This window comes from Neoarius graeffei, chromosome 28 (assembly GCF_027579695.1).
Source record: "Neoarius graeffei isolate fNeoGra1 chromosome 28, fNeoGra1.pri, whole genome shotgun sequence".
Classification (NCBI taxonomy): domain Eukaryota; kingdom Metazoa; phylum Chordata; class Actinopteri; order Siluriformes; family Ariidae; genus Neoarius; species Neoarius graeffei.
In genome coordinates, this window is record NC_083596.1 from 48,159,110 (window position 1) to 48,173,800 (window position 14,691).

At 41.5% G+C, this 14,691-nt stretch overlaps 1 protein-coding gene across 2 annotated transcripts in view; it reads left to right on the plus strand.

Annotated features, from left to right (window-relative positions):
- The window catches only part of klhl13 (kelch-like family member 13), a 96,520-nt gene extending 86,378 nt beyond the window's left edge, over positions 1-10,142 (plus strand). For both annotated transcript variants that reach the window (XM_060913476.1, XM_060913477.1), the window contains exon 8: positions 8,774-10,142. In XM_060913476.1, coding sequence (XP_060769459.1) covers positions 8,774-9,267 — 494 coding nt within the window. In that variant the 3' untranslated portion in view covers positions 9,268-10,142. The remainder of the gene's footprint in view (positions 1-8,773) is intronic.
- Positions 10,143-14,691: the final 4,549 nt, after the last annotated feature.

Consider the following 14,691-nt stretch of genomic DNA (forward strand, 5'->3'; position numbering starts at 1 on the left):
GTGCCATTAATACAGGTAACGAGTGGAGGACAGAGGAGCCTCTTAAAGAAGTTGTTACAGGTCTGTGAGAGCCAGAAATCTTGCTTGTTTGTAGGCGACCAAATACTTATTTTACTGAGGAATTTACCAATCAATTCATTAAAAATCCTACAATGTGATTTCCTGGATTCTTTCCCCCCATTCTGTCTCTCATAGTTGAGGTATACCTATGATGAAAATTACAGGCCTCTCTCATCTTTGTAAGTGGGAGAACTTGCACAATTGGTGGCTGACTAAATACTTTTTTGCCCCACTGTAATACCGGTCTGTACACTTCAGAACTCCTCCTCATGCTGCATTTGTCAGCCGTCACATCATCGATAAATACATGGAAACCAGTTCCATTGTCAGCAGTACTTCAGCTTATGGCGTGGGCGTGTGGTGCACTTCGGATCACGAGCGGTTCCTTTCCTTCTCCGTCCTCTTCTCTTGGTCTTTCTCTCATCTGTGGGCTTTACTTTAATCTGATCATCCTGTTTTTCAGGCTGATGAATGGTTTGTATCTTGTGGTGGTGAACACCTTGTATTTACTCTGGTGAAGTCATTTTTTGGGGAGTTGACTTTGGTACAGTACCAGTCAAAAGTTTGGACACACCTTCTAATTAAATGTTTCTTTATTTTATTAATTAAAAGTCGCTTCATGTCATGGAGTAATGATGGATGTCGTTTCTCTTTACAACCCCAATTCCAAAAAAGTTGGGACGCTGTGTAAACTGTAAATAAAGACAGAATGCGATAATTTACAAATCATGGAAATGCTATATTGAATTGAAAATAGCACAAAGGCAACATAACATGTATATTGAAACTGAGAAATTTTGTTTTTTGAGAAATATATGCTCATTTTGAATTTGATGTCAGCAACATCTTTCAGAAAAGTTGGGACAGGGGCGTGTTTACCGCTGTGTTGCATCACCTCTACTGTTAACAACACTCTGTAAACTTTTGGGAACTGAGGAGATCAGCTGCTGTAGTTTTGAAAGAGAAGTGTTGTCCCATTCTTGCCTGATATACAATTTTAGATGCTCAACAGTTCGGGGTCTCCTTTGTCGTATTTTGCGCTTCATAATGCACCAAATGTTTTAAAAGGGAGACAGGTCTGGACTGCAGCAGGCCAGTTTAGCACCCGGACTCTCTTACTACGGACCCATGCAGTTTTAATATGTGCAGAAAGTGGTTTGGCGTTGTCTTGCTGAAAGAAAGAAGACCTTCCCTGAAAAAGATTTTGTCTGGATGGCAGCATATTGCTTTGAAACTTGTTTATATCATTCAGCATTAATGCAGCCTTCCCAGATGTACAAGCTCCCCATGTCATGTGCACTAATGCTCCCTCATACCATCACAGATGCTGGCTTTTGAGCTGTGCACTGATAACACGCTGGATGGTCCCTCTCCTCTTTAGCCTGGAGGACGTGGGGTCCATGATTTCTGAAAAGAATTTCTACTTTTGGTTCATTAGACAGTTTTCCACTTCACCTCAGTCCATCGTAAAAGAGCTCGGGCCCAGAGAAGGGGGCGGGGTTTCTGGATATTGTTTATATCTGGTTTTAACTTGCATTTGTGGATGCAGTAATGAAGTGTTTTCACAGACGATGGTTTTCTGAAGTGTTCCTGAGCCCATACAGTGATTTCCACTACAGACACGTGTCTGCTTTGAATGCAGTGTCTCCTGAGGGCCTGAAGATCACAGGCATCCAATGTCAGTTTTCAGCCTTGTCTCTCGCATACAGAGATTTCTCCAGATTCTCTGAATCTTTTATGATATTATGGACCACAGATGATGTGATCCCCAAAGTCTTTGCAGTTTTACATTGAGGAACGTTATTCTTAAATTGTTGCACTGTTTGCCCATGCAGTCTTTCACAGAGTGGTGAACCCCGCCCCATCTTTACTTCTGAGCGACTCCGCCTCTCTGGGATGCACTTTTTTTTTTATACACAATCATCTTACTGACCTGTTGACAATTAACCAAATTAGTTTTTTAGCATTACACAACTTTTTCAGTCTTTTGTTGCCCCTGTCCCAACTTTTCTGAAACATGTTGCTGACATCAAATTCAAAATGAGCAGAAGTTTTTCGAAAAACATTATAATTTCTCAGTTCCGACATGTGATATGTTGTCTTTATACTATTTTCAATGAAATGTAGGGTTTCCATGATTTTGCAAAACTTCTCATTCTGTTTTTATTTAGATTTTACACCATGTCCCAACTTTTTTGGAATCGGGGTTGTACTTAGTTGAGTGGTTCTTGGCACAATATGCATGGATTACTCCAGTTGCGGATAGAATGGGGGCGTTTTATTATTTGTCTGTTCGTTATTTGATCTCAAACAAGAAACTCGTCCACTAATTACCTTTTGACGAGGCCCACCTGTTAACTGAAAAGCATTCCAGGTGACCTACCTCATGAAGTTAGTTAAGATGATGCCAGTAGTGTACGAAGTATCATCAAGGTAAACGCTGGATACTTTCGCTACGTTCACACTGCAAGGCTTAATGCTCAATTCCGATTTTTTGGTGAAATCCGATTTTTTTGTGAGGTCATTCACATTAACAAATATATGCGACTTGTATGTGATCCTCAGTATGAACGAAAAGCGACCTAAAAGTGTTCCGCATGCGCATTGCAGGATACGACGACGTCACACGCAGTGAGCATGGCCAGTGTTTACGGATGTAACCTAAAGTTTCCTGTGTATGACAGTAGCCAGCATGGAGTACCTGGCGATGATGCAGTTGTTGTTGCGACGGAGCCAGAACATGCACAATAGCCTGATGTTAAGGAGGAGGTTGAGAAGGAAGAGGGCAAGGGTTTTGGCTCAGGCGTTCTGCGGGGTAGTGACTGCAACCTCCGTTCAAAGGAACGTGTCATGCGCCATGTTTTTGTAACTTTTTTTGAGAGACCCGCCGCCTACTTCAGCGCAGAATAGTGACGTTTGTGGCTTGTTGATGACGTGTAAGTCGGATGAATGCGACCTGGCGGTTCAGACTGAAGTCGCATATGAAAAGATCGGATAGGAATCGGAATTAGGACCACATATCCAAACGGCCTGGGTCGGATTTGAAAAAATCGGATCTGTGTCGTTCATATTGTCAATAAAAGATCGGATACAGGTCACATATGGGCGAAAAAATCGGATTTGAGTCACTTCAGCCTGCAGTGTGAACGTAGTGTCAGAGGCGTCTAAAATGTGTTTGTTTACGCCATAATTCCATGTGTTATTTCATAGTTTTAATGTCTTCAGTATTGTTCTTCAAAGTAGGAAGTTGTCACAATACAAAAACAAGTGTTGCCAGGCAAAACAAACCTCGCCCGGTAGCACTTATGATGAATATGAAGGAAGATATCGCGAAAAAATGATTTTGACCTTTTTGGTGACCTTGATTTTTGACTGTGTGTGTGTGTGAACATACTTGGCCAATAAACATGGTTCTGATTCTCATTTGCACACCGTACTGCTGTCAGCCAATCAGAACACATCTGAATGAACATGAAGGAAGATATCGCAAAAAAAACGATTTTGACCTTTTTGGTGGACCTTGACCTTGATTTTGACATTGTGTGTGAACGTACTTGGCCAATAAACATGGTTCTGATTCTCATTTGCACACCGTACTGCTGTCAGCCAATCAGAACACACCGTACTGCTGTCAGCCAATCAGAACACATCTGAATGAATATGAAGGAAGATATCGCAAAAAAAAAAAAAAGATTCTGACCTTTTTGGTGGACCTTGACCTTGATTTTGAACTTGTGTATGAACATACTTGGCCAATAAACACAGTTTTGATTCTGATTCTCATTCGCATACGGTACTGCTCTCAGCCAATCAGAACAGACCATACTGCTCTCAGCCAATCAGAACAGACCATACTGCTCTCAGCCATTAAGAACACATCTGAATGAATATGAGGGAAGATATCGCGAAAAAATGATTTTGACCTTTTTGGTGACCTTGATTTTTTTGACCTTGTGTGTGAACATACTTGGCCAATAAACATGGTTCTGATTCTCATTCGCACACCATACTGCTCTCAGCCAATCAGAATACATCTGGATGAACATGAAGGAAGGTATCGTGAAGAAAAAGATTTTGACCTTTTTGTTGACCTTGACCAGATGATCCTCAAAATGATGGAGGTTCTATTTGAGACCAATGCCCACGTATTCTGAAAGTTTCATGAAGGTTGGTCCAGCCGTTTTCCCGTAATATCATAAACAAACCAAGAAACCCCACCGAAAACAATACCTCGCCCCCCTGGTGGACTCCGTCCCAGGCGAGGTAAAAGCTATGAATGAGGTAGGGGTGTACAAACTTTGTTGACTGGTGCCTTACCTCCTTGAGGGAGTTGTTGAACTGTGAAGTTTTTTTTCCTGCAGCAGAGAAAGAATTCTCGTCATCCACCCCAGTTTTTCCATAGTCTTCCAGGCCTTTTGGTATTCCTGAGCTCACCAGTGTATTCAGTTTTTTTTAAGAACGTACCAAATGGTTGATTTGGCCACGCCTAATGTTTTTTTCGCTCGAGTTTGTTTCCATTGTTCAGCCTAATGATGGCTGTTGGGACTTTGTATTGACCGTTAACAGCAACAGACTCGAATTGCGATGCCACACTTAAAGGGGTACCAAATATAATATATACAGTTGCTGATGTGACAAAGTAACGTATTCTTAAGTATTCTATCAAATTTATATACTAGAAAACAACGAAATATCTTGGTAATTGTAAACATAATAGTCGGTACGCTAAACGGCACAAGAGTCGCCATTTTTAAAAGACCGTGACGTCAGCCCTACCCACTGCACTAGGAGAGAAGCGTGTAATCATGGCGTCGGGCGCATCAAGTGAAAGCGACAGCTCTGTCGAATCATACGAAGAGATCCCGCAAAAGACACGTCTGGAGGATCGTTATGCTTCCCATCGGTCCTGTTATTACACCCGAAAGCAACACACTGTGGCACTGTGTAGCCGATCACTTACAATTCATCCTACTTTCCGATCCACACGTGCTATTCCCAACCTCAATGAGCCAACACAACTGGGCACATACATACGTCATGAGTGTTACGCAGAGAAAATGAACGTGCATTCTGATTGGATAAAATTAATATCATGGCGGGCTGTTCAAACTGCGGAAATAGTTTGCTCGAGCTACTTTCAAAACACTATAACTTTCCAACCTTAGAACAAAAAACTTTTGTAAGTCTTGAATAAGGTTCGTTAATGTGCGTTTTATTGTTATATTTACTCTATATATTGCCCTGTGTTCCCCTTTAAGATCATCTCTCGAAATCAAGCTGGTTTAATAAAATTTTCTAACAGCTGAAAACTCGTCTTCAGAGCTAATCAGCGTTTGCGTCAGTCGTAGATGTTGTATAAATGTGTACTGTGTGCACAGTTATAAGGCGAGTGAGTACTCTGACCCTACTGTTATTTCTATGCATATTTTCCAACCCCAAGCTATATACACTTGAATGCTAATTGGATTTAAACGTTCTCAGGTGGTATTTATTTGTGTAATGATGGAGGGAGGGTGTGGCCTTAAGTCCTTAACACCCTATATTAAGGTGTGCGTTGTTATTAGGCAGCTTCTTTATCTCAGGCTAAATGGGCCAAAAGAATAAACAGACCCTGAAAAGACCAACATTGTAAAATGCCTGTCTGAGGGATGCAGCGCTATTGAAACATGACCACAGAACAATCAAACGTTTTGTTGCAAATGGTCAATAGGGTCGCGAAAACCGTGTGGAGAAGAAAAGACGCAAATTAACCGCAAAAGACTTGAGAAGGATTAAACATGAAGCTACCAGGAACCCGTTATCCTCCAGTGCCACCATATTCCAGAACTGCAACCTACCTGGAGTGTCCAGAAGGACAAGGTGTTCGGTGCTCAGAGACATGGCCAAGGTAAGGAGGGCTGAAACACGACCACCACTCAACAAGACTCACAAGTTGAAACGTCAAGAAATACAGTAGCTGAAGACAGATTTTCAAAGGTTTTATGGACAGATGAAATGAGAGTGACTCTTGATGGACCAGATGGATGGGCCCGTGGCTGGATAACTAACGGACACGCAGCACCACTTCGACTCCGACGCCAGCAAGGTGGAGGAGGGGTTCAGGTATGGGCTGCTATTATTAAGGATGAGCTAGTTGGACCATTTTCGGGTTGAAGATGGACTTGAAATCAACTTCCAAGCTTCTAGAAGATACATTCTTCAAACGGTGCAGGAAGAAGTCTGCATCAGTCAAGAAGGCCGTGATTTTTATGCAGGACAATGCACCATCACGTGCATCCAAGTACTCCACTGCTTGGCGAGCCAGCAAGGGCCTTAAAGATGACCGAGTAATGACACGGCCCCCTTCCTCACCTGACTTAAACCCCGTTGAGAAGTTGTGGGCACTTCTTAAATGTGAGATTTGCTGTGAGGGAAGACGATACACCACTGAACAGCATTTGGGAGGCCGTGGTTGCTGCTGCACAAAAAGTCGATCGTCAGCAAGTCAAAAAACAAACCGACTCCATGGATGGAAGGCACATGGTAAGTGGTTACTGAAAAGAAGACTGGCGAAATTGCTCACTGAATATTTTTGAAACGCCAAAGGTGCTTATTTGTTAATTCAGAGTTATTTGTTACACTTGCTCTAAAAATTAAAATAAACGAGATGGGAAAATTTTAGCTTTCCAGTTAGATGCGTAGTAATTCTTCACACCAAATGTTGCCTAATTGTGCACACTGATGTATTCCCCTGAGAAAGCCGAAACTCCCTTTTCCTTTGTTAAACATTCAGGTTTTAGGTTTATTAACAGTTTGGATTGACTGAGAGCACAGTGTGTTCAGCAATAAAATTAATCCTCAGGAATACAACTTGCCTAGTAATGTGCACACAGTGTATTTATTCTATCCACATTCAGTGGATACGAGCAATCGCGCGCTCTGATTGGTGACTCGACTGCTCAGATATCAGCTCGTTTACCGTGAGAAGAGAGAAACAAAATGGAGGAGCCTGTTGCTGAACCAACCAAGGACGAAATAAAAACTCTGTTCGAAAACAAAACCCAAAAAAATACAAAAAAAAAGCAACAAAATATGGATTAAAAGTATTTGATGGTAAGAACGTATCTTCTCCCCAAGTATTATTATTATTATTATTATTATTATTATCGCATTTTCACAAATTGTTCCTGTCATTTTGCCGGTTTGTTCACATTCCAAGCGGAAATGATTTTGTCTGACGTCTTGTATTAAGTTTTTATTTATCGAATTTGCGAAAAATAAAAATGCTCTGTTTTCTCAAAATCTAGTGAATGTGGATAGAATAAAACAGTTATTCCACTCAATCTCGTCGTACATGGCTTATCGCCAACGGGGTGCTACACGCCTCATCGGCTGTCAGCTCATGTACAACTTGATTTTGTGGAATAACTGTTAATTATTTTTTTCGCGGTCCGGTTTCCCTCAAATCCTGCGCTCTGATTGGCTGGCGAGCAGTTACGGTCCGGTCCGGTTACGGACCTCTGGCGACTTGCTCGTTCACAACAACAGCAAACATGGTAGCAATTTTTGTCAACATTTATTTTCACGTGCGGCACGGTGGTGTAGTGGTTAGCGCTGTCGCCTCACAGCAAGAAGGTTCTGGGTTCGAGCCCCGTGGCCGGCGAGGGCCTTTCTGTGTGGAGTTTGCATGTTCTCCCCGTGTCCGCGTGGGTTTCCTCCGGGTGCTCCGGTTTCCCCCACAGTCCAAAGACATGCAGGTTAGGTTAACTGGTGACTCTAAATTGAGCGTAGGTGTGAATGTGAGTGTGAATGGTTGTCTGTGTCTATGTGTCAGCCCTGTGATGACCTGGCGACTTGTCCAGGGTGTACCCCGCCTTTCGCCCGTAGTCAGCTGGGATAGGCTCCAGCTTGCCTGCGACCCTGTAGAACAGGATAATGCGGCTAGAGATAATGAGATGAGATTTATTTTCGCATTTCTCAGGAGAATAGCATTAATTTTACAGCATGGATCGTGATAACGACAGTGTTCACAGCGAAAGCGAGTTTTACTACCCTGAGGAAGAAGAAATAAAAGAAAACATTTCAGGAGAAAGCTAAAAACCTGTAATTGTTGCTAACGCCGAGCAAAAACATGGCTGAATCCTGAATGACTAAATTTTGTATAAATAGGGGACTACATAGGCGGCAAAATGTATTTTTTTTTTTTCCCCCTGCTATGGAAGTGCACTTGTATACCGAGGAGGAAGCAATTTGCATTACAGCCATGAATGAGGATTCAGAATGGTGACTCGGCTCGGCTTTCCCTTTCGGGCGCTCTCGTTTTCTGTTAGAATTTGGTAAAGAAAATAATAAATATTTACCAGCTTAAGGTCGGTCCGTATGGTGAAATACCGTGACCTTGGCCTTGAATACTGACCTCGGCCCAGAGAGCCCCTCGCTCAGTACTTTCAAGACCTCGGTCGCGATATTTCACGATCCCCAGTGCTGTTAAATTCATGATTCCGGTTGGTCAGAATGCACTCGTTGTAATACGTTATCGTTTCTGTTGTAACTTGTACAGTGGACACACGGCATAAGATGCGCAGATGTTTTGTTTGTTTAGCATTCATGAAAGGAGTCTCCAGTGTGACTGCTTTGTAACAGCTCTAGCGTTTATTTCCTCCACAGGAAAGTCTGTCTTGGTAATGCAACAAGCTGCATTTTATAATTTTTTTTTTTTAATTACTTTTTGCAGGTGGCATTACGCATGACACCTTCCAGAAGGAGCTGATGTGCTTCGACCCGGAGGCGGATCGGTGGACGCAGAAGGCCCCCATGACGACAGTGCGCGGGCTGCACTGCATGTGCACGGTGGGTGACCGGCTCTACGTGATCGGCGGCAACCATTTCCGTGGCACCAGCGACTACGATGACGTCCTGAGCTGCGAGTACTACAGCCCGGCGCTGGACGTATGGACGGGTATCGCGGCCATGCTGCGTGGCCAGAGCGATGTGGGCGTGGCCGTGTTTGACAACAAGATTTACGTGGTGGGCGGTTACTCGTGGAATAACCGCTGCATGGTGGAGATCGTGCAGAAGTACGACCCAGACAAGGACGAGTGGCATAAAGTGTTCGACCTTCCCGAGTCGCTGGGGGGGATCCGGGCGTGTACGCTTACTGTGTACCCTCCAGACGAGCTGGCGCTACCAGGGTCACCCAGCCGAGAGTCACCCCTGTCCGCCCCTTGAAAACGGAGGGGGGAGAGATGGAAAGAGAGGGAGAAAGACGCTGAAACACAGACACGTGGACAGCTCGAGGGACTTGCAGTTTTTGCTCGGTTTGCATCTCTCTTTCTTTTTCTCTCCCTCTGTCCCTCCTCACTTTCTCTCTCTCCAGGAAGAATAAAGACAATGTTTGCACTTCATCCCTGCCCCCAATTTTTGTCTGAGAAGCGTCTGTAGTGAGCCCCACCCCCCCCACACACACACCCTCCCTTTCTTGTTTTTGAGATGGGGAAAGGAAAATTGGGACACCACCTCGGTTGGGCAACCTAATTCTATCTTGATGTTACTTTTTTTTTATTATTGTTGTTTGTTTTTACTCCTCACCTTGTTTGGCAGGAATAATCTTTGCTTGGGGGGGAAAAAAACAAACACCAAGCGACTTTGCAATTCAACTTTTCTACCTGACACCTCTGGAGTTTTCAGTATGCTGGTATCCTCGTCCTTTCACTGACCCCGGAGTCCGACACTACAGCACATAACCCCACCCCACCCCACCCCAACTATCTCACTCTCTTTTTCATTTTCTCCCCTCATTCTCTTTCTTACTGTTTTATTTCTCTTTCTCATCACTCATTCCTCATCTCTCTGTCCTCCACTTTTCCAATCTTCCTCCCCCCTTTCTTTTTTGCATCACATGTAAGCTCTCGGGGGGGGTTAGATGACCTTTGACTTCAGGAAGTGGAAACAGATTTCAACTCAGGGGCTGGCCTGCCCCCCCCCCCCCCCCCCCCCCCAAAAAAATCCCCCAAAATGACATTTCATTATTTTGTTCCTGCTGTTATGAACCGTTAAGAAAAATTGTGTTTTCTAAAATTTAATAAAACCAGATTTTGAGCAAAGTCTGTCAGTGCAATAATCGGGTCTGTTGAGTATCCACACCTGCTTGCGCTCTCTCTCTCGCTCTCTCTCTCTGTGTGTGTGTGTGTGTGTGTGTGTGTGTGTGTGTGTGTGTGTGTGTGTGTGTGTGTGTGTTGTCCAGGTGCGCTCTGACCGTTCAGGGCGACAGCGCAGTCGACAAGGTGACTCCCGCCATCTGTCCCCCTGTGTGTGGGCGGTGGCCTTCGTTCAAGTGCATATGGTCACTAATCTACAGCACACACTCAACCAGACCGTGTGGCACACACCTTATGGTGCCCTCTGAAACTGGGTTATGGACCAGCTGTGTGTGTGCGCTGAAAGGTAAGAGTGTATGGAACGGACACGCACGCTGTCTTACACCATGATATAGATTCATAGGTGTCGGTCTCCCTCTTTCAGATGCTGCAATACAAAAGAATTTCAGTTAAATCATAATTATTCTGTACACTTCAGTTTACTCCTGATCCAGCGTGACTCATCACAACAGATACGATTTGATTCAGCATTGATGTGATTTGATTCCTCACCAATATGGTTCAGTTCAGTATTGATGGTCTTTAAACACAGATGAGATTCAATTAAACTACTCGAATCAACATCAGTATGATTCTGTTTAGCATCATTGCAGTTTGCTTGAAGCCTTGAAACAATTTGATTCAGCACAGATAGCATTTGATTCAGCATTGATACGATTCAACTCGATACCAAAAAGATTCATTTTTATAACAGGTTTGTTTTGACAACTGTACAAATTTGATTCAGAATTGAAACGATTTGATTCAAAATTGATGCGATTCTCTTCAGCACGAATACAGTTCGTTTCAGCAGTAATACTATTTGATTCAACACCGATATGATTTGATTTAGCATGAATAGTATTTGAGTCAACACCAATTATGGTTTGATTCAACAATGATGATTCAATTCAGCATGAGTAGTATTTGATTCAACAGATATGATTTGATTCAACACCAATATTCAGTTCAGCATGGATACTCTGATTCAACACTGATATGATTTGATTCAGCAATAATACTCTTTGATACAACACCAATAGAATTTGATTCAGCATTAATACTATTTGATTCAATTCAGCAGAGTAGTATTTGATTCAACACAGATATGATTAGATTCAGCAATAATATTGAGTCAACACTGATATGATTCGATTCAGCATTAATACTATTTGATTCAGCACCGATATGATTCGATTCAGCATAATACTATTTGATTCAACACTGATTCGATTCGGCAATAATATTATTTGAGTCAACACTGATATGATTTGATTCAGCATTAATACAATTTGATTCAACACCGATATGATTTGATTCAGCAAGAACACTGATTCGATTCAACACTGATTCAATTCAGCAATAGTAATATTTGAGTCAACACTGATGATTCAATTTAGCATGAGTAGTATTTGCTTCAACAGTGATATTTGATTCAGCATGAATAGTATTTGATTCAACACCGATATGATTCAATTCAGCATGAATAGTATTTGATTCAACACCGATATGATTCGATTCAGCATGAATAGTATTTGATTCAACACTGATTTGATTCAGCATGGATACTATTTGATTCATCACAAATAGTATTTGATTCAGCATGAATATTTGATTCAACACTGATTAGATTCAGCAATAATGCTATTTGATTCAACAATGATATGATTCGATTTAGCATGAATACTGTTTGATTCAACAACGATATGATTTGATTCAGCATTAATACTATTTGATTCAACACTGATTCAATTCAGCAATAATGAGTCAACACTGATGATTCAGTTCAGCATGAGTAGTATTTGCTTCAACGCTGATATGATTTGATTCATCACGAATATTATTTGATTCAACACTGATGTGATTCTGTTCAGCATGAATACTATTTGATTCATCACAGAGATGATTCAGTTCAGCATGAATACTGTTTGATTCAGCACAAATAGTATTTGATTCAACACCAGTATGATTTGATTCAGCAAGAACACTGATTCGATTCGACACTGATTCAATTCAGCAATAGTAATATTTGAGTCAACACTTATGATTCAATTTAGCATGAGTAGTATTTGCTTCAACAGTGATATTTGATTCAGGATGAATAGTATTTGATTCAACACCGATATGATTCGATTCAGCATGAATATTTGATTCAACACTGATTAGATTCAGCAATAATGCTATTTGATTCAACACTGATATGATTCGATTTAGCATGAATACTGTTTGATTCAACACCGATATGATTTGATTCAGCATTAATACTATTTGATTCAACACTGATTCAATTCAGCAATAATGAGTCAACACTGATGATTCAGTTCAGCATGAGTACTATTTGCTTCAACGCTGATATGATTTGATTCAGCACAAATATTATTTGATTCAACACTGATGTGATTCTGTTCAGCATGAATACTATTTGATTCATCACAGAGATGATTCATTTCAGCATTAATACTATTTGATCCAATACCGATACGATTCTGTTCAGCATGAATACTGTTTGATTCAGCACAAATAGTATTTGATTCAACACCAGTATGATTTGATTCAGCATTGATACGATTCAATTCAACACCAAAAAGATTCATTTTATCAGGTTTGTTTTGACATTATTATTATTATTATGATTATTATTATAAAAACGTTTCAACAATTTTGGTTCAGCATCGAGACTATTTGATTTTGCGTTCATGTGACTGGATTGAGCATTGATGCAATTAGGTTCATCGACATGATACGATTCAACACTAGATGATTCAACATTCACATTTAGCATTGATGCAATTCCTTATGATTTGATGAAGCAAGAATTTGATTCAGCGCTGTGCAGTTCAGTTCTGGAACGCAGTGACGGTGCGAGTGTATGAGACACGGCAGCACACGGGGTACAGGACGGCTGACGAAGTAGCAGCAGTCAGTAAATATACACTTATGAAGTGAGCTTGTATGATGAGTTTTATTAAGGTAAGGAAATATACCCATACTTTCCTGTCGTTTTCTACCAAATTTTTGTAACATTCTTCATCTATTGAATATATTCCTCTTGGGTTTTTTTTCTTTCTTTCTGAAGATCATCTGTGAAAGGCCAGAGTGAGTGGGAGACTGTAAAGCTTGTTTTCTTCATCGAAGGGTCTGATTATGAAAGCACTGGAAATGAATGCAGGAAAGTTTTTAGCGGAGAGTGTCAGGGTTCTTTGGGTTCTGACCTTGCCGTGATGTTGTTGATTATTATTAAACAGCAAAAGCATAACGCGATGACGAAGCATGAAATAAAAATAAGTCAGTAATAGAGTAAGTAAATGTTACGCGGTATATTTCAGAGGAAGTTCATTTCCATTCACTGAAGACAGAGTTAATTTCTTTTTCTTATTGTATTTATGTAAAAATGTATAATGCGATGCCTGACACATTGGGTTTGCTGGGGTTGAGCTGTGGAATGACTGGGTTCATTGGATTATCGAACTACGAAAGAAGGCACTCATCCCATACCCAGTATCAGGATCGAGCCGATACCAGTGAAAATGGTGGATCTGAGATCAGGATCTTTGTAACAAAAGGCAAAGATTGGAGTTGGCTTTGGAATAGAAATTAATTTTGCATCTGGAAATGTTTGCATAAAAAGACACATGACCACCTTTTTCTTTTGATAGGATTGATTTTTATTTTATGCAAAAGTGACTGAATTGAACTGTCAAGTGCTTCAGTTTTTTTTTTAATATATATTTTTTCCTCAATGTTGGCTGATACTGAAGGTTTCTGCCTGAGTATCTATTAACCAGGTAAATATTTGTGTGAGCTTGAAATGTCTTTAAGTACACTTCGGGTTAAGTTTATTTTATCAAGTATGACGACACATGCTGGGGTAGTTGGCAAAAAAGCGTCCTGTAGTCCAGAAACTTTGGTAAACAGTTGGAGTCCGTAATTGAGTGTTCTTGAAGACCATCAGTATCTGTGTGGTGTTTGCAAAATGACATTTTTCTCCAGGGTACACCTTGAAACTGTCTGAAATCCAAAATGCCAGGTGAAGACCTCCAAACCCCCCCAGAAGGAAAGCAGGCAATTACAGGTTGTGATGGACTCTAATTGATTTCAGCTGTCTGTCCGTGTTGGTATTCGGTGTGGATGAGGATGTGATAAGTCGGTAATTGATTGATTATTTTTGGCTCGCGGCCGCGTTTTCCGAGCTGCATGATGTAGTCGTAAACCGCCCGTTAGATTGGATGTAATGATGATGACAGAGGTTAGGCTGATTAGCGTAATTAACAGTGAGCAGGGTAAACAAAGGCGTGCTGTGTTTTTTTAATAAAAAGGTAGAGTGGCAGGAGGGCACTAGCAGGGTGTGGAGTGAATTAATCAGCAGAAAGGTTTCTGAGGACGTGGTTTAACATCCGGGGGAAGTTTCACTGGGAAACAAATATCTTGCTGAACTGATCCTGCGTGTGTACCTTCTTACTTCGTGAGCTGATTGCGTGTGTATACCTTGGTGAGCTGATCCCCCGTACGTGTGTGT